Below are 17,994 nucleotides of genomic sequence, written 5' to 3'. Positions count from 1 at the left end.
GAGAACTGTCCGTTGATTCCTACTCTCTGCTTTCTGCTTCTTAACCAATTCCTTATCCACAAGAGGACCTCTCCTCTTATTCCATGACTGCTAAGCTTCCTCAGAAGCCTTTGGTGAGGTACCTTGTCAAACGCTTTTTGAAAGTCTAAGTACACTATGTCCACTGGATCACCTCTATCTATATGCTTGTTGACACTCTCAAAGAATTCTAATAGGTTACTGAGACAGGACTTTCCCTTGCAGAAGCCATGCTGGCTCTGCTTCAGCAAGGCTTGTTCTTCTATGTGCTTAGTTAATCTAGCTTTAATAATACTTTCTACCAGTTTTCCAGGGACAGAAGTTAAGCTAACTGGCCTGTAATTTCCGGGATCCCCTCTGGATCCCTTTTTGAAGATTGGCGTTACATTTGCCACTTTCCAGTCCTCAGGCACGGAGGAGGACCCAAGGGACAAGTTACATATTTTAGTTAGCAGATCAGCAATTTCACCTTTGAGTTCTTTGAGAACTCTCGGGTGGATGCCATCCGGGCCTGGTGATTTGTCAGTTTTTATATTGTCCATTAAGCTTAGAACTTCCTCTCTCGTTACCACTATTTGTCTCAGTTCCTCAGAATCCCTTCCTGCAAATGTTAGTTCAGGTTCAGGGATCTGCCCTATATCTTCCACTGTGAAGACAGATGCAAAGAATTCATTTAGCTTCTCTGCAATCTCCTTATCGTTCTTTAGTACACCTTTGACTCCCTTATCATCCAAGGGTCCAATTGTCTCCCTAGATGGTCTCCTGCTTTGAATGTATTTATAGAATTTTTTGTTGTTGGTTTTTATGTTCTTAGCAATGTGCTCCTCAAATTCTTTTTTAGCATCCCTTATTGTCTTCTTGCATTTCTTTTGCCAGAGTTTGTGTTCTTTTTTATTTTCTTCATTCGGACAAGACTTCCATTTTCTGAAGGAAGACTTTTTGCCTCTAAGAGCTTCCTTGACTTTGCTCGTTAACCATGCTGGCATCTTCTTGGCCCTGGCGGTACCTTTTCTGATCTGCGGTATGCACTCCAGTTGAGCTTCTAATATAGTGTTTTTAAACAACTTCCAAGCATTTTCGAGTGATGTGACCCTCTGGACTTTGTTTTTCAGCTTTCTTTTTACCAATCCCCTCATTTTTGTGAAGTTTCCTCTTTTGAAGTCAAATGTGACCGTGTTGGATTTTCTTGGCAATTGGCCATTTACATGTATGTTTAATTTAATAGCACTGTGGTCACTGCTGCCAATTGGTTCAACAACACTTACATCTCGCACCAGGACCCGGTCCCCACTGAGGATTAAGTCCAGGGTTGCCGTCCCTCTGGTCGGTTCCATGACCAACTGGTCTAGGGAATAGTCATTTAGAATATCTAGAAACTTTGCTTCTTTGTCATGACTGGAACACATATGCAGCCAGTCTATGTCCGGGTAGTTGAAGTCACCCATTACTACCACATTTCCTAGTTTGGATGCTTCCTCAATTTCATATCTCATCTCAAGGTCTCCCTGAGCATTTTGATCAGGGGGACGATAGATCGTTCCCAGTATTAAGTCCCTCCTGGGGCACGGTATCACCACCCACAACGATTCTGTGGAGGAGTCTGCCTCTTCTGGGGTTTCGAGCTTGCTGGATTCAATGCCTTCTTTCACGTATAGAGCGACTCCGCCACCAATACGTCCTGCCCTGTCCTTCCGATATAGTTTATATCCAGGGATAACCGTATCCCACTGGTTTTCTCCATTCCACCAGGTCTCCGTTATGCTCACTATATCAATGCTCTCCTCCAAGACCAAGCACTCCAGTTCTCCCATCTTGGTTCGCAGGCTCCTAGCATTAGCGTACAGGCACTTGTAAGCAGTGTCTCTCTTCAAGTGTCTTTGGCACTTGTGGTTAGGCCTGTGGTAATTTTGCTCTTCTGAATTTATATCCTGTGCCCCTGCTCTCACAATGCCTACTTCTAGGCCTACCCCTTTTAAAATTTCATCATTTCTTTGGTTTTTATCCCAGGGGGGAGGTTTATTCCGAACCGGACCTTTCTCAGCTCCTGTCGGGTTTCCCCCCTCAGTCAGTTTAAAAGCTGCTCTGCTACCTTTTTAATTTTAAGTGCCAGCAGTCTGGTTCCATTCTGGTTCAAGTGGAGCCCGTCCCTTTTGTACAGGCCCGGCTTGTCCCAAAATGTTCCCCAGTGCCTAACAAATCCAAACCCTTCCACCCGACACCATCGTCTCATCCACGCATTGAGACTGCGAAGCTGGGCCTGTCTGGCTGGTCCTGCGCGTGGAACCGGTAGCATTTCAGAGAAAGGCACCTTGGAGGTCCTGGCTTTCAGCATCCTACCTAGCAACCTAAATTTTGCTTCCAGGACCTCACGGCTGCATTTCCCCATGTCATTGGTGCCAATGTGCACCACGACCACTGACTCCTTCCCAGCACTGTCTACCAAACTATCTAAACGACGGGCGATATCCACAACCTTCGCACCAGGCAGGCAAAACACCTTGCGGTCTACACGCCCATCACACACCCCACTGTCTATGTTCCTAATGATCAAATCACCCACTACAAGGATCCCTCCACCCCCTGGAGATATATCCTCGGCACGAGAGGATAGCTGCTCATCCCCCAAGGAATGGGTCCCTTCTAAGGGATCGTTTCCCTCTTCCTCAGCTGGATGCTCTCCTTCGCCGAGACCATCGTTCTCCATGATAGCAGGAGAGCTATCATCGTTGGAGTGGGACACAGCTATAACGTCCCTGAAGGCCTCCTCCACACACCTCTCTGCCTCTCTCAGCTTTTCCAGGTCCGCCACCTTGGCCTCAAGGAAATGAAGTTGTTCCCGGAGAGCCAGGAGCTCATTGCACCGAGAGCACACCCACGACTTCTGTCCAACAGGCAGATAGTCGTACATGCTGCAGGCGGTGCAAAACACTGGAAAACCCCCACACCCCTGCTGGCTTCTTACCTGCATAGTTTTGTTTAAGGTTTATTACGTCAATGGGTTGGAGACTGCGGTTTAGTTGAGGTCAGGGAACAGACGGGCAGAGTGGGGGGCCCTGGCCTCCTCGCCCTGCTGCCGAACTCGCTCTGCTGCTTAACTCGCCTTGACGCTTCGTCAGCTGGGGCTCTCTCTAGCTCGTGGAGCAGGCTCCCTCGCTAGGGTGCTCTGACTTTGTATGTGTGGCTGGTTCCTCCCAGCTATTGCTGCCAGCCAATGATGTGTTACTTGAGGCTGATGGCTATCAGCTGGGGCTTAACTCTTTAGTATTCTCTCAGGCTTCCTTCCTTTGAAGGCAGGAAGGCAGGCTTCCTTCCTTCCTGAGCGAGGGGCGGGGCTGTTTAAGCTTTTGGCTGCTTTTAATCTAAGCAAGGGGCTGTGCCTTCCAGGCAAGTGTTTTTTGTTTGTTTTTTTCCCACCTAGAATAGCCTGACCTTTCTTTAACCTAGGGAAACAGAGCTTGTGGTTGTGTTTCAGGAAGGCTGAAGCTGCCCTTTTTAGCAAGGACTGAGCTGACTCTCTCCCTGTATGTATTGGTGGAGTTTCCTTTTTCCCCTTCTCTCCGACTGGAATTTAGCCTTGTTTACAGTGTCTCCTGAAGCTTTCCTGCTAGGGTGGTGTTGAAAACTAGCTTTCTATAGGCTTCCTTCTCCTAGGATCTGTCTCCTAAGATATAGGTTCTTTCAGGATTTGGCTCCTAGCTCAGGGTGACCTTGGGCTGCCCTTATTACTTATTGCTCTGAGCTGTTTTACTTCAATTAAATAATGGAATAAATGGGAGCTACTTACCCTCTTTTCGCTCTGCTGCTTAACTCGCCTTGACGCTTTGTCAGCTGGGGCCTTGACGCTTTGTCAGCTGGGGCCTTGACGCTTTGTCAGCTGGGGCCTTGACGCTTTGTCAGCTGGGGCCTTGACGCTTTGTCAGCTGGGGCCTTGACGCTTTGTCAGCTGGGGCCTTGACGCTTTGTCAGCTGGGGCCTTGACGCTTTGTCAGCTGGGGCCTTGACGCTTTGTCAGCTGGGGCCTTGACGCTTTGTCAGCTGGGGCCTTGACGCTTTGTCAGCTGGGGCCTTGACGCTTTGTCAGCTGGGGCCTTGACGCTTTGTCAGCTGGGGCCTTGACGCTTTGTCAGCTGGGGCCTTGACGCTTTGTCAGCTGGGGCCTTGACGCTTCGTCAGCTGGGGCTCCCTCTTGGAAGCGCCACGCAGTCTCTCGCTTTCTCTCTCTTCAGCCACAGAAAACAAAAGCATGCGGGATTGGGGGAGGAGAGAGGTTGCGGCGTAGAGATGTGAAAATGTAACACCCCCCAGCAGCAACAGCAGGAAAGTTGAGCAGCAGGCAATCCAAGCGAAGGAAGCCGAGAGCAAAACAACCCTTTTGAGATGCTAGTGTGTGCCTCCCAATTTGAAATCAGAAAAGAGTGCAATCCTATACATGTCTGCTCAGTGAAGTAGACCCATTGAGTTCAGTGGGGCTTACTCTCAGGTAAGTGTTATAGGATTCCAACCTAAGTGTACCTCGGCTACCAAAATTTTAGGAAACACTATGGTAGCAGGTGCTTTCTTTTACATGGGCCCAGTGGTGCTACTGAATGTACATATAGACAATCAGTAGTATTGGATCCACTGGCATTTCATTAAAATGATACTGGAAGCCACAGTGGGGTTAGGGATTATGTCCACTTTCCTCATCTCCCACTTCCAAATAACCCTATGGTAACAACAGATGTCTCTGTAAGCACAGCAGACCAGTGAACTCTTAAACCAATTATTTTAGCATTCACTTTTATGTGTAGAGACAGCCAGTGTGGTGTAGTGGTTAAGCTGCTGGACTACGACCTGGGAGACCAGGGTTCGAATCCCCACACAGCTATGAAGTTTACTGGGCGACTTCGGGCCAGTCACTGTCTCTCAGCCTCAGACGGAGGCAATGGTAAACCCCGTCCGAATACCGCTTACCATGAAAACCCTATTCATAGGGCCACCATAAGTCGGGATTGACTTGAAGGCAGTCCATTTTCCATTTTTTAATGTGTAGATGAACAGGAGATTGTGGATATGGAATTTTCCACAAATCTGTATTTTTCTCTTCTAACTGGTATGAGTTTGTATTTATCTCTTGATTCAAACGACATCCAATTGTAACTAAACACAGACAAAAAACTCTGCTCTTTCATAGGGAACCAACATGCAAATATTTGGCTACAATATCTTAAGAGGTGTCCAAATGCATAGCAAACAAACAACTTTCAAAAGATAGGTTTTGTAAAGTGATTTCAGTGAGTGTAATTTTTCCATAGATGAACTATGTAGGTGTATCTAGGATACAATCCTATGCACATTCAGTGGGGTTTACTTCTGAGTAGACATGGCTAGGATTGTGCTGTTAGGGAAAAAACCCTGATCTAAATTAATCAAAAATATATGGCTGCTAGACATATTTGGAATTGCTTTCACTTGACACTAAGGATAATCTGAGGAAAACAACAATATAGAATTGTGAAAATAAGTGCAGACTTATAAACCCTAATGAAAAGCTTTAGCAGCCATTAAGAAGTATCAGTGAAAGATTGTACTCTGAAGACTGAGACTGATTTCCTGCTTTGAAGAGACTGAATATTTTGATCATGGTAAATACGTGAATTAACACCTAGTTTTCGCAAGCTGATACTGATTTTTCTGTTGAAGCTTTTTTTTTTTAAGCTCTGGGTTAGACATTTCGTGGTATCTGCTCTAACTAAACATGACAGTGTTGAATTTTAATATTAGCACAACGGGCAAAAATTTGGAGCAGTTTCAAGCACAGTCAGTGTGTAAAAATACACACTCAGATCCAAGCCATTTATTTCCATATGCAATGCTGACTTAAAAATGGCCTGCTACAAAGCATATCAGCTAGATCACTTTGCCACCAATAAAACATGTTAAAATATACTCTTCCCTGGCTTCTAAATTTGATGAGACCTGGCATCAAAAATCCACCTACCTTTGTTTTCACTCCCCCACTGTCCCCATGGTTATTTTCTTCCTATCAGTGGCTCAAGATTATGACAATCCCCCAGTCCCACGTAATTTCCCACTTTCTGTAGCCCTTATTCCAAATCTCTAAAACCCAGTTCATTCTCTGTCTCCAGATCTGCTCCCCTTATGCTCCATAATCTCAAGGGTGTGTGTGTGTACAAACAGAAAGGTCATACTAATAATGAAATTGTGGCAGTTTCCTGTGAAATAACTATATGGAGAACTTGTGGGTATAAAATGTGTAAATGAACGCAGTTCAACCTACCATTGTAAGTGTCAAGTAGAAAGGAGTCTGCTGTTGAAAGAGGAAAGATTTTAAAGAGTCTGCAAGATATACTGTCTGAATGCCTTTTCAGGGAGACATGTGCAGTTTCTTTCTTATGCATCCAGTCCCAACAAGCTGGAGGCGCGCACACACACGCAGCTGACTAAATTTATTTTCTGGTTTCTAACTAAGAGGTGTGGTGGAATTCTTGCACCGCAACCAAAAAAGGTTAAATTCCTCTCAAGCTCTTTGTTTGCTCAAATATGGTATTTGACATTTAGCTGAATTTATATGAATTAAAAACAATGACATCCAGGCTAGAAATATGAGCCCCACACTATAAAATCAGTATTTCAAAGCTACTGCATGTCTCCTTTTCCTCTTCAGCTTTGTCTTCATTTGTGGTTGCTGCCTGATATTTTCCTGATGTCCATTTTAACTTTCGCTCATTGCAGCAGATTCAGCTTCTTTATTCCTACATCAAGCTCTCCAAATTCATTAGATTGTATTGAACTAAGTCCTACTCAGAGAAGAGCCATGGAATTTAATGAACCTAAGTTAGTCATGCCTATTAACTTTAGTGGCTCTAAAGTAAGAGTAAGACTAGCATTGAATACCACTCATTGCCCCAGATTGCCGTGTGCCACCAAACATATTTGCCAAGAAGCACTCTTATGGATGGTAGGGCAGGAAGGATGCCAGGGAGGTAATCATGCGAGGGAAGGCAACTTTTACATATTAATTTACACAAGGTAGGACTTGCAGCAGTGTTGCAGTGTAGAGAACTGCTGTTCAGGATGTGGCCAGCCAGCCCTACTCTTTTCCAGAATATTCCAACCCTCCGCCTCCAAATAACAGGCAGCATTTCTTGGCCCCTGAATATGCTTAGTCCTTATTGCTGGTTTTTTGGGATCCCTCTCCCTTTCAGATTTCCCCCCCTAAAGACTTTTTTCCTTTCTGCAAAACTTGGGGTATCCCTGAGCTTGTCACACATCCCATGACTGAACAATGGCAGCAGTAACAGGGGTTAACAGATGTCAGTGCTAAAGTGGGGTCTTGCCTGCCTTGAAGCAACAGTATATGGTCTGGGAAACCAGTTTGTAAGGCTCTTCTAGATTGCCTTTTTGTTCAGCATTCATCCTGATTTGCTTGATGCTGTGGTTAGACTATATCCAGTCTACCTAGCATTCATTCCAATTTGTTAAAGGGGGGGGGGAGTGGTTATCTGACAATGAGCTTGTATGGTGTTTATGCATCTTCCCATAAATCATTTGTTCATCCCTCACTTTTATGTTTCCCCATCACTTTCCTAACTGCAAAAAGTCTGCTTTAAAAAAGTGGGTTTTTTAAAGTGCATTTGTTGCAACAGGGTGACAACAGAGCACTTTAGGTTTGCACAATTAAAGTGGATTAAAGTTCTTGTCATGTGCTTGAATCCCTTCTGCAAAACAATGAGTGTTGAGGCACCCTATTTCTCAGTGCAAGTAGGATAGTTGTGTTTAAAGAACGGTGCGTTTTAATGAGTAAGAGCCATTTTAACACACATACACACACCAACCTTTAGGTTTTACAAATCATTAAATAATGACTGAATGTTTAAAAATTCATTAATTTTCAATTACATAAATTAACTCTTGGAATAAAAGGCAGGGTCCAAAATCCTTTCTCTATCAGTGATCAGGAAGACCTCTACATGACTCAAGAACATAAGAAGAGCCCTACTGGATCAGACCCATGGGCCACTAGATCCAGCACCCATTTTTGGAGTGGCCAACCTGATGCCCATGGGAAGCCCACATGCACAAGAGCACTCTCTCCTCCTGTAGTTTCCAGAAACTGGCATTCAAAAGCATACTGCCTCTGACTTGAATGAAGTAGCCCTCTTACATATCCTGCATTGTATCATTCACAGATATACTGCCTCTGAACATGGAAGTTTCATGTCACCACTATTTTACCTTTTAAAGCCAACTTGGCCATTACATCTTGTGGCAGCAAAATTCAAACATTTCATTATACATTATGTAAAGAAGTACCTTATTTTTGTCTATCCATCACATGTCACTGGATGGCCTTGAGTTATCTAATAATCTGAGGGGCAGAAGAAAAAAAAGTCTCTATCCATTTTCTCCACACTTTGCATAGTTTCTGTATTTTGGAAATAATAATAAGGAAAAACCTTTATTAAGTCACGGTATATTACAGTCTTTGCCAACCTGGTGCCCTCCCGATGTTTTGGACTACTACTCCCACCAGCCTCAACCAGCACATGAAAAGAGGGTCTTTTTTCAAGTGACAGATAACGATAACGTTTAGCGGCTGGGGAAGAAGGATAAAGGCACTCTGGCCATGCCCAAAGGTAGTCTTTCATAACTAGTTCACGTAGCCGCCAGGCCTGATATGTGACCCTGACATACAGTGTTGCAGCTCTGCTTACACTATCTCCTCCCCAAATAGTGCTTTTCTTTCAAATATTAGTTCTCCCTCAGTCATCTGCCCCTTTCTCCTCTCCTAGACCTATGATCCATCTCTCTTCCCTCACCCTTCCTTTCACCACCCAACCACTTTTGAGAAAGACGAAAGTTACGAGTCGCTCTTCGAATCTTGCGGGCGCTGTTGGAGGCAAGCAGAAGGCGCTCGAGCTCGCAAGTCAGTCGAGAAACTGCCAAAGGCCGCGTGACCAAAGGAGAAGGAGCGATTTTGCATAACGGGCGCCTTGAGACCTCAATCTCTTCAGCTCTCCGAGTCTCAACTGGCTGTTGGCGACATCAATCCTTCTAGACGGAGCACGCCTCTTTTGGAAGTTGCTGGCTGGGACGGAGAGACGGGGCGGAGACAAAGCGAAGCGATTGGCCAGAGGCCAGCAAAGAGCGTCAGGATTGGTCTGCCGCGTTCTGGCAGGTTCCAGAAGCGGGCGCGGAGAGAGTATAAAAGCTGGCTGAAGGCTGCGGCAACGGTAGATCGCGACTCGGTTTTCAGTTGGGAGTGGCTGTTTCTGAAGCTGAGCGACAGACGCGCGGCCTAGTGAGCGACTCTTGTACTAGCGGAGCTTCTGAGAGGTATCCGGATCGCGTGGCTGTCATCATGTCCGGCAAAGCGCCTGCCATAGGCATTGACTTGGGCACCACGTACTCCTGCGTGGGGGTGTTTCAGCATGGGAAGGTGGAGATCATTGCGAACGATCAAGGCAACCGCACGACGCCCAGCTACGTGGCCTTCACCGACACCGAGCGCCTCATCGGGGATGCTGCCAAGAACCAGGTGGCCATGAATCCCAACAACACCATCTTTGACGCCAAGCGCCTCATTGGCCGCAAATTTGAGGACCACACTGTGCAGTCCGATATGAAGCACTGGCCTTTCTGTGTGGTGAGCGAAGCTGGGAAGCCAAAGGTGCAGGTGGAGTACAAGGCGGAGGTCAAGACCTTCTTCCCTGAGGAGATCTCCTCCATGGTGCTGACCAAGATGAAGGAAATAGCCGAGGCTTACTTGGGCCGCAAAGTCCAGAGCGCTGTTATCACCGTGCCTGCGTACTTCAATGACTCCCAGCGCCAAGCCACCAAGGATGCTGGCACCATCACAGGCCTCAACGTTCTGCGGATCATTAATGAGCCCACAGCGGCTGCTATTGCCTACGGCTTGGATAAAAAAGGCAGTGGGGGCGGGGAGAAGAATGTGCTGATCTTTGACCTTGGCGGTGGCACCTTTGATGTATCCATCTTGACCATTGAAGATGGCATCTTTGAGGTAAAATCTACTGCAGGTGACACTCACCTGGGTGGTGAAGACTTTGATAGCCGCATGGTGAGCCACTTTGTGGAAGAATTTAAGCGCAAACACAAGCGGGACATCGCTGGCAACAAGCGAGCCGTCCGGCGGCTCCGCACAGCCTGTGAGAGGGCAAAACGCACCCTGAGCTCCTCCACCCAGGCCTCTATTGAGATCGACTCATTGTTTGATGGGATTGACTTTTACACATCCATCACCCGTGCCCGCTTTGAGGAACTCAATGCTGATCTCTTCCGTGGCACTCTTGAGCCAGTGGAGAAGGCCCTGCGTGATGCGAAGCTGGACAAAGGGCAAATCAATGAGATTGTGCTAGTTGGTGGTTCCACTCGTATCCCCAAGATCCAGAAGCTGTTACAGGACTTCTTTAATGGCAAAGAGCTCAACAAAAGCATCAATCCTGATGAAGCTGTGGCCTATGGTGCTGCAGTGCAGGCTGCTATCCTGATGGGTGACAAGTCGGAGAATGTGCAGGACCTGCTGCTCCTTGATGTAGCACCACTGTCACTGGGTATCGAGACAGCTGGTGGTGTGATGACTGCCTTGATCAAACGCAACACAACTATTCCCACCAAGCAGACACAGACCTTCACCACTTATTCAGACAACCAGAGCAGCGTCCTGGTGCAGGTGTATGAGGGCGAGCGAGCCATGACTAAGGACAATAATCTGTTGGGCAAGTTTGACCTGACAGGTATCCCACCAGCCCCCCGTGGTGTGCCTCAAATCGAAGTCACTTTTGACATTGATGCAAACGGCATCCTCAATGTCACAGCCGTGGACAAGAGCACAGGCAAAGAGAACAAGATCACAATTACCAATGACAAGGGCCGCCTCAGCAAGGATGACATTGACCGCATGGTCCAGGAAGCAGAGCATTACAAGGCAGAGGATGAGACCAACCGGGAACGTGTGGTTTCCAAGAACGCCCTGGAGTCTTATGCATACAACATCAAGCAGACTGTGGATGATGACAAGCTGAAAGGCAAGATTAGTGAGCAGGACAAGCAGAGGGTGCTTGAGAAGTGCCAAGAGGTGATCGGCTGGCTCGATCGCAACCAGATGGCTGAGAAGGAGGAGTTTGAGCACAAGCAGAAGGAGCTGGAGAAGCTTTGCAACCCCATCATTGCTAAACTGTACCAGGGCGCTGGAGCTGCAGGTGCTGGGGGCACTCCAGGTGGTGGACCCACCATTGAAGAAGTAGACTAGACTGGACTGGACTGTAAGAGCAATTGCCATCTGCTCTTTGTTTTTCTTCATTCAGTCCCTGCCATTGCTGGTTTTTTTTCCCCTGTGGGTGTGTCTGGCACAGAGCTTGGAAAAGTTACTTTTTTAAAAACTACAATTCCCATCAGCCCCAGCCAGCATGGCCACTGAAGTGGGCTGATGGGAGTTGTAGTCCAAAAAAGTAACTTTTCCAAGCTGTGGTCTGGCAGGAGGTATTAACTTGTTCTCTACTTTTACCAGGGAAAGAAAAGTCAGCTTAAAAGTTTGTTGCATATAATGTTTGTCTTTGTGTTCAGATACCCATGCTAGTTGGTGGATTTCTGTTTATGTTCACTGTTCTTGAAGTACCTACTTGAGCGTTACAATCGAGAGAGAAACATTTCAAGAGGGCATGGAAAACATTAAAACACACACACAAAAAAGCTTTCTTGTTACTTTTTGGTCTGGTTATTTTGAAATTTTGGTAATAAAAGTTATTTGAAGCATAACAATGCCCTCTCTTTTTTGCTCTCCTTTAAACATGTACTGTTCATGGGATGGAAGATGGTACATGAGGGTTTAACTTGACTCTTAAGAGCTCAAGTGGGAAAATGGGGTCAAGCACTTGCACTTCTGCAATTATTGTTGGACTACAGCAAGAGTATCTTGGTCTGGGTTAGGCAGCAATCCAGTACACACTTCCCTGGGCATAACTCCCATTGAACCCAATGGTACTTACTTCTGAGTAGACATGTATTAGATTGCAGCCTTAGGCTGTTACCTATTGACATCGGCCCCATCTTTAAAAAAATGGGTGGGTGGGAAAAGGGGTGACTGGAATTGTATTCAACTTTTAATCTAGATTGCTACCAGGCATAATTCAACAGGCAAAGCTTTTAGTCACTGTATTTGTATATTGTGGGAGAATTTGCAAGTCTGCTATCAGTTATGCCATTGTTAAATGTATAGGAGCTCTGTCAGAAAAAGTGGCAGTCCAGTTAACTGGAATTAAGTCTTGCTTTAGTAGGTTTATCTTTGAAACTAAGCACTCTACTGGGTTAAAGATTTCACAAATTTGCCATCTGAACTAGTGTCATAAAACACAAGATCCCATTAAAGGCCTAAATTTTACTTGCTTTAGTCCAAATGTATTGGTTTCAAACATCAGGGAAACTGAACAGCCCAATTACAAATAATACTTAATGGGAGAGCTTTCCTTTCTAATTAGCTTTGCTGTGTAATCAAAACCAGCTCAACAGCTGACAACAGCATAAAAGCACTTTGCTAACAGGGTGGAGTGGATTGATGCAGGTGTTTGAGTAAACTGGTTTTGGTATCTTATCTGATGGAACAAATGGGGTAAGAGCAGCAAGAAGAAAACCAAGCTGGGTAATATTAATGTTGAGAATTAATTTGGGGAGATCATGAATTAATAAATTCAAGGTTGTGGTAACCCTTGTAAAATACCTAATGTCAATAGCTTCTAAACCTGCTTTACTGTAGCTTTTGTGTGTATTTCCAACACCATCCCGAGTCCCGAGTTTCACAGGAATTTCTCCCAAGGAAGCGTTTATAAGAACTGATGCATTGATTTGAGCTGGTCTTGTTTGTCAGCATGCGGTGAAATCAAGTGCTGTTCACTTGTGCTGCTCTATATCTAACAAATTCTCAGGTATTAGAGTAAAATTGACGAGGTCCTGCTGGGATGGTTTAACTAGACAATTATTTAATGAAAGTCTATGTGGGTGAGCCTAGTTTGTATAACTGAGTGGAAGAACTAGCCATTTCTCAAGAATCATGATTATGGATATTGTCAGTCCCAGCCTTGGTGTGAGTGACCTGGCATTTGAACCAGTGCAGTGTAGGTGGGTAGGAAGGTATAACTTCAGATCTCAAATCTAGCAGCTTCTAATTACAGCACAGCTAAAACTTAAATGCAGATTAGTACACAACTATTTTTCCTAGTTCCCCTATCAGAGGTATATCTACAGCCTAGTTAATGTTTAATAATGAAGTCTGAGCTAAAGAGAACATTTTTGTAGTGTATGCAAAGACCTTGTTTTCACTGTCTTTTATCCTTATAGAGTTACCAGAAACAAAATAATGGATGGGATTCCTCTACATTTTTAATATGACTGTTGAGAGAATTTTGGCAGGAGCAGCTTTTCTGTGCTTTGCATTGCAAGTGGCACACATACCAATGTTGGTTTTTTCTAGGCATAGGAACATAGGAAACTGCCTTATACTGCACCAAACCATTGGTCCATTGAGCTCAGTATTGTCTACACTGACTGGGAGCAGCTTTCCAGGATTTCAGGCAGGAGAATTCAGATGGCCATCCATGATCCTTTGTGGCCCTCAGAAATCCAAAGGGGTCCAGATAGTTCAGTCGTAAAACTGTGCAGATATGTTTTGAGGATGTTGCAGATAAATCTAGGCACTCCCCTACTGAGAGATTTTGGAACCTTAAACAGATCATCACATGTCCCTATGAAATAACCAATGAAGTTCAATGGAAGGTTGTTGCATTCCCTTCTGGCACTCTTTCATTTGTGTGTCTATGTGTGAAGGTCAAACCGAAATGTAAGAAACTTTCCTTTTTATTACCAGATAGAAAATTACCCTTTTACTTCCTTCCTAACCAGGTGTGTAGTCCTGCAGGGTCTCAGAGGGTCTTTGACTCTTTTGGGAGCAGGATTCCTATGTCCCCAGCATCCTACAAGCCAATCAGCATGAAAGGGAGTGTGTTAGCCATTGAGAAGAGTCTTCTAACATGCTTCCTTGTCCTTTCCTGATTGCAGCCAATCTGAGATAAAAGGTGGCTAGTCAGCCACTGAGAGGTCTTCTTAGTGCTAACACTCTCCTCTAACAAGGATCTCATTCTCAAACCCACAACAACAAAAAAGCAGGGAGGGGGCATGGCTGTGATCAACATGAAGGGACCCTGCACTTCTGAATTTGCCACTACACCACTGTTCCTAACCTAATTAGAAGAGGGTCCCCCACCTTTGCTTCTCCCCAAAGCCTTTTTCCAGTCCTTTTCCTCCACAGCACTGCAAGAAGTGGCTCACAAACTCTCCCCTCTCCTCCATTTTCTGTTGCTGTAGGCCAGAGATGGCTCAGGAGCCAAGTGTGGCCCTCCAAACCTCTCAGTCTGGCCCTCAGGTGTCTCTGACCAGGCCATGACCCTCACCGGCCCTCCTTTGCAATCTTCATGACTGGGTTTGCCTGGCTAGAATATTGAAGGCAGATAAAGGCTTTTGATTACCTGGATGAAGGAGAGAGAGAGAGAGGTGAGTGTGTGTAGAAACTGGCCTATTGTCTAAAGGTAAAAGTAGCTCTGTTGGTCTGCTCACTTTTGCATCTAGTCTCGCCCACCACTGGCATGTGGCGCCCTGGAAGGTTGCCCTGAAAGGAATATGGCCCTTGGGCTGCAACAATTTCCACATCCTTGCTGTAGGAAAATACAGAGCAACTCCTCCCCCCCCCAAAAAAAACACCCAACAACTGTGTGGGGCAACAACTTTACTAGAGAAGAAAAAACCTGCCGCCTCTTCAGCAGATTTTCATGACTTTTGTTTCTGCTTTTGCAGCACTGACGCTGCATATACACATACCATACATTTAAACCACACGATTTCTCCCAAAGAATGCTTGGAACTGTAGTTTGTTAAGGGTGATGGGAATTGCAGCACTGTGAGGGGTAAAGTACATTTTCCAGGATTCTTTGGGGGGAAGCCATAAGCTTTAAATATATGGTGTTGATTACCTTATTGCCTTGCCAAAAACAGTTGTACCAAAATGGCTGCTGCAGTGTGAAAGACTGAAAGCGTGTATATTTGCATGCAGAAGTACAACTTTGTTTTATTGATTAGTATGCTTATATCTCCTGGCAGCCTACATGAAGCAGAGAGGCAGTCTCCTGTCCAACTTTCCCAACCTAGGGCCCTGTGGTTTTGTTGGACTACAACTCCCAGCAGCCCCCAGCTGGCTTGATGGGTACTGTAGGTCAAGGCATTCAGAGGTCACCAGGTTGGGAAAGGCTGTCCAGTCCCATCCCACCTCTGAGCCTGACTAATGCTAGATCGGATTAGCAAAATGGCTGCTTTATCAGAAGAATCTGACGCTCTCCAAATGAGTATGAGACTGCAGAGTCTTGTACATATATCAGAAGTCTTCTATGCCTGTTCATAATTATACCCCATTTTTCAACCAGGAGTGGCTCCCAAAGCAGCTTACAATTTAAAATCTTTAGAAAACAACAATGTAATTGGGGCTATGTTGATATGGGGAGGAAAAGAGACGGGCATTTAGTGAAGCAGTCCAGATTCTAGACTTTTCTCTCCAGAGAGCAGGAGAAGAAGAAGAAGCTGCTCATGTGTATTATCTCAGCGTGTCTTACAAGAACCCTGTAAGATAGGTCGTTACTACTCCATATTACAGATGATGAGGGTGGGCTGAGGTAAGTATTACTGCTAGCCCAAATCTAACCATGTTTTGCATGGAGGTCTTACTGATTGCAGTGGGGTTTATTCCACTTAAGTGTTTTTAAATATGTTTTAATATATGTTAATATATGTTTTTATGATGTTTTATAGTGTTTTTATTTGCCGCCCTGGGCTTCTACTGGGGGGAAGGGCGGGACATAAATTTAATTAATTAATTAATTATTGTTATTGTTAATAATAATAATAATAATAATAAGTATGTTTAGCTGTCCAGCCTGTTATGGTGGTAAAAGATTTAGTGCAGCTACTAGAACAGAAATGCTTGACACCAAGCTGACACACCCAACGGTATGAGAACAAATGAGCTGATGGTGCCTGCCCTTTTCAAGTGTTTGTTCGTTATTTATTTATTTCTATCCCACCCTTCCAGTAGGAGTCCAAGGTGGCAACTGCTGTTGTGAAAGGAGTTTTTGTTTGCTTGCAAGATGGAACAAAGGCATTAAGAAACACCTATGAAAGCGGGGAGAGAAAAAAGAGAAGGGATTCAATTTCAGTTGCCAGAAATCTTTCATATTTGGAGTTGAGGATAGTAGAGCCCTTTTAGAAGAGCGAGGAATGTATTACAGCACTGCTAAAAGATCCTCACTACCTTTGTGGCTTTTTTTTCTGGACTCAGTTCAAAGTGTTGTTAGTGGCTAACCTGTGGCCCCTATCACAGATGTTCAACTACAACTCCAGGATGGCTGGTGTTCAGGGCTGATGGCAGTTGTAATTCGGTAACAGCTTGGGGATGGGGGCTGTGTAACTCAGTCCTAGAGCCCATACTTCAGTCGGTCTCGGGTTTGGTCTTCAGATAGGGCTGGAAATGTCTCCTGTCTGAAATCCTGGAGAGCCGCTGCCAGTCAGTGTTGACAATACTGAGCTATATGGAGCAATGGTCTGACTGTAGAAGGCAGCTCTCTGTTATGTAACCTGATACTGCTTTAAATGTATGGTGCAGATGTGGCCAGAGTCTTTTCTGTGGTAGCACCGGAATTATGGAGTTATCTCCCTATACATGTTCACCTGATGCCATTGTTTAGGGACCAGGTGAAACCTTCCCTATTCTCATGATTTTGTCGGCATGTGAAAGTCTTTTGTTTTTTGCCAGTTTTTTTTGAACTGGTTTGGCTGCTTTTATTTTTACATTTTGATCATTAGTTTTGATATTGTGTATTGTTTATATTGCTTGCCAAAAGCTACCCTCTGTCCATTTGTGGGGAAAGGCAAGATATAAATGGTATGCATGCATGTACTGACAATTCTTTGGGGTGAAAAGGAGGTCTGAGCGTGTGTTGAGCAACAGGAATAGTTTTAGCACTTACTTTATGTGTAGTGGCTATTTTATTTGCTGCTAAGAAAATCCTTAAGAATTGCAGATTTGTTTGTGTGTGAGCGCAAGTGGCTCTTAATCTTAATCAGTAGTATAATGGCAAATTCAGAAGTGAGGGTCCCTTCATATTAGGCATAATTGCCCCCTCCCCCTTCTTTGCTGCAGGGTTGAGAATGAGATCCTTGTTAATACTTTCTTCCATGATAGACATCCCTCAGAGCCAATAGGCATGAAAGGGGAGAGTATTAGCTACTGAGAAGACTCTTCTCAGTGGCTGACTCACCTCTTTTCATTCTGATTTGCTCCAATCAGCAGGAAAGGTCAAGGAAGCATGTTAGAAGATTCTTCTCAGTGGCTAACACACTCCTTTTTCAGGTTGATTGGCTCACAGGATGCTGGAAACATAGGGACCCTGCTGGGACCATGCTCCCAAAAAAGTAAAGGGTCTAGGATCCCCCCCCCAAGACCCTGGACAACTACACCCCTGATCTTAATGCAATAAGGACCGTTATTCAGCAAAATAAAATAAAGATTAGATCTCCATGTCCTCTTTGTAACATGAATCTATTTTTTCCTAATACTTAAAAAGAAAACAGAACTATTAAGTAGTCGTGTTTGTCTCTGGTAGGGGTACAGGAAATCTAAGCCACATAAAATGAAATTGTTCTGCCCTTCTTAAAACTATTTATTCTGAGCAAACAAGGAGACATTTTGGTGCCTGAGGGGAAAGGACAAGATTGCACCCATCCACCCTTCCCACCAACAGAAGCCAACTGGACTGGCAGTTGGATCTCTTCCCCAGTATACATTTAGAGCACATGGCTTCCTCCAAAGGCTCCTGGGAACTGTAGTCTACCCCTCACAGAGCTACAGTTGTTGTTATA

General features: G+C 45.0%; 2 protein-coding genes and 1 long non-coding RNA gene across 8 annotated transcripts in view; 2 read left to right on the top strand and 1 right to left on the bottom strand.

Annotated features, from left to right (window-relative positions):
• The window catches only part of LOC133377746 (uncharacterized), a 35,725-nt gene extending 26,538 nt beyond the window's left edge, over positions 1-9,187 (bottom strand). Inside the window, exons 1-2 of one of the 4 annotated variants that reach the window (XR_009760788.1) lie at positions 8,841-9,187; positions 8,335-8,446 (exon numbers count right to left, since the gene is read on the bottom strand). This is a non-coding gene — a long non-coding RNA (uncharacterized LOC133377746). Of the gene's footprint in view, positions 1-3,802; positions 4,062-8,334 lie in introns of those variants that run through there. The other 3 variants (XR_009760787.1, XR_009760786.1, XR_009760785.1) reach the window with 3 other exon arrangements.
• The window catches only part of PPP1R36 (protein phosphatase 1 regulatory subunit 36), a 78,174-nt gene that overhangs the window by 6,818 nt on the left and 53,362 nt on the right, over positions 1-17,994 (top strand). The window contains exon 1 of one of the 3 annotated variants that reach the window (XM_061612360.1): positions 11,926-12,649. The exons of 1 other annotated variant lie outside the window; for it this stretch is intronic. In XM_061612360.1, coding sequence (XP_061468344.1) covers positions 12,636-12,649 — 14 coding nt within the window. In that variant the 5' untranslated portion in view covers positions 11,926-12,635. Of the gene's footprint in view, positions 1-11,925; positions 12,650-14,397; positions 14,584-17,994 lie in introns of those variants that run through there. One more of the 3 variants, XM_061612358.1, reaches the window with a different exon arrangement.
• Positions 9,269-11,778, top strand: HSPA2 (heat shock protein family A (Hsp70) member 2). Its single transcript, XM_061612354.1, has one exon. It carries the CDS (start codon positions 9,383-9,385, stop codon positions 11,291-11,293), a length of 1,911 nt encoding a protein of 636 aa, XP_061468338.1. The 5' UTR covers positions 9,269-9,382; the 3' UTR covers positions 11,294-11,778.

The sequence above is a fragment of the Rhineura floridana genome, chromosome 2, assembly GCF_030035675.1.
Source record: "Rhineura floridana isolate rRhiFlo1 chromosome 2, rRhiFlo1.hap2, whole genome shotgun sequence".
NCBI classification, from domain to species: domain Eukaryota; kingdom Metazoa; phylum Chordata; class Lepidosauria; order Squamata; family Rhineuridae; genus Rhineura; species Rhineura floridana.
The sequence above is the reverse complement of the archived record's forward strand: the minus strand, read 5'-3'. Positions and strand labels throughout refer to the sequence as shown.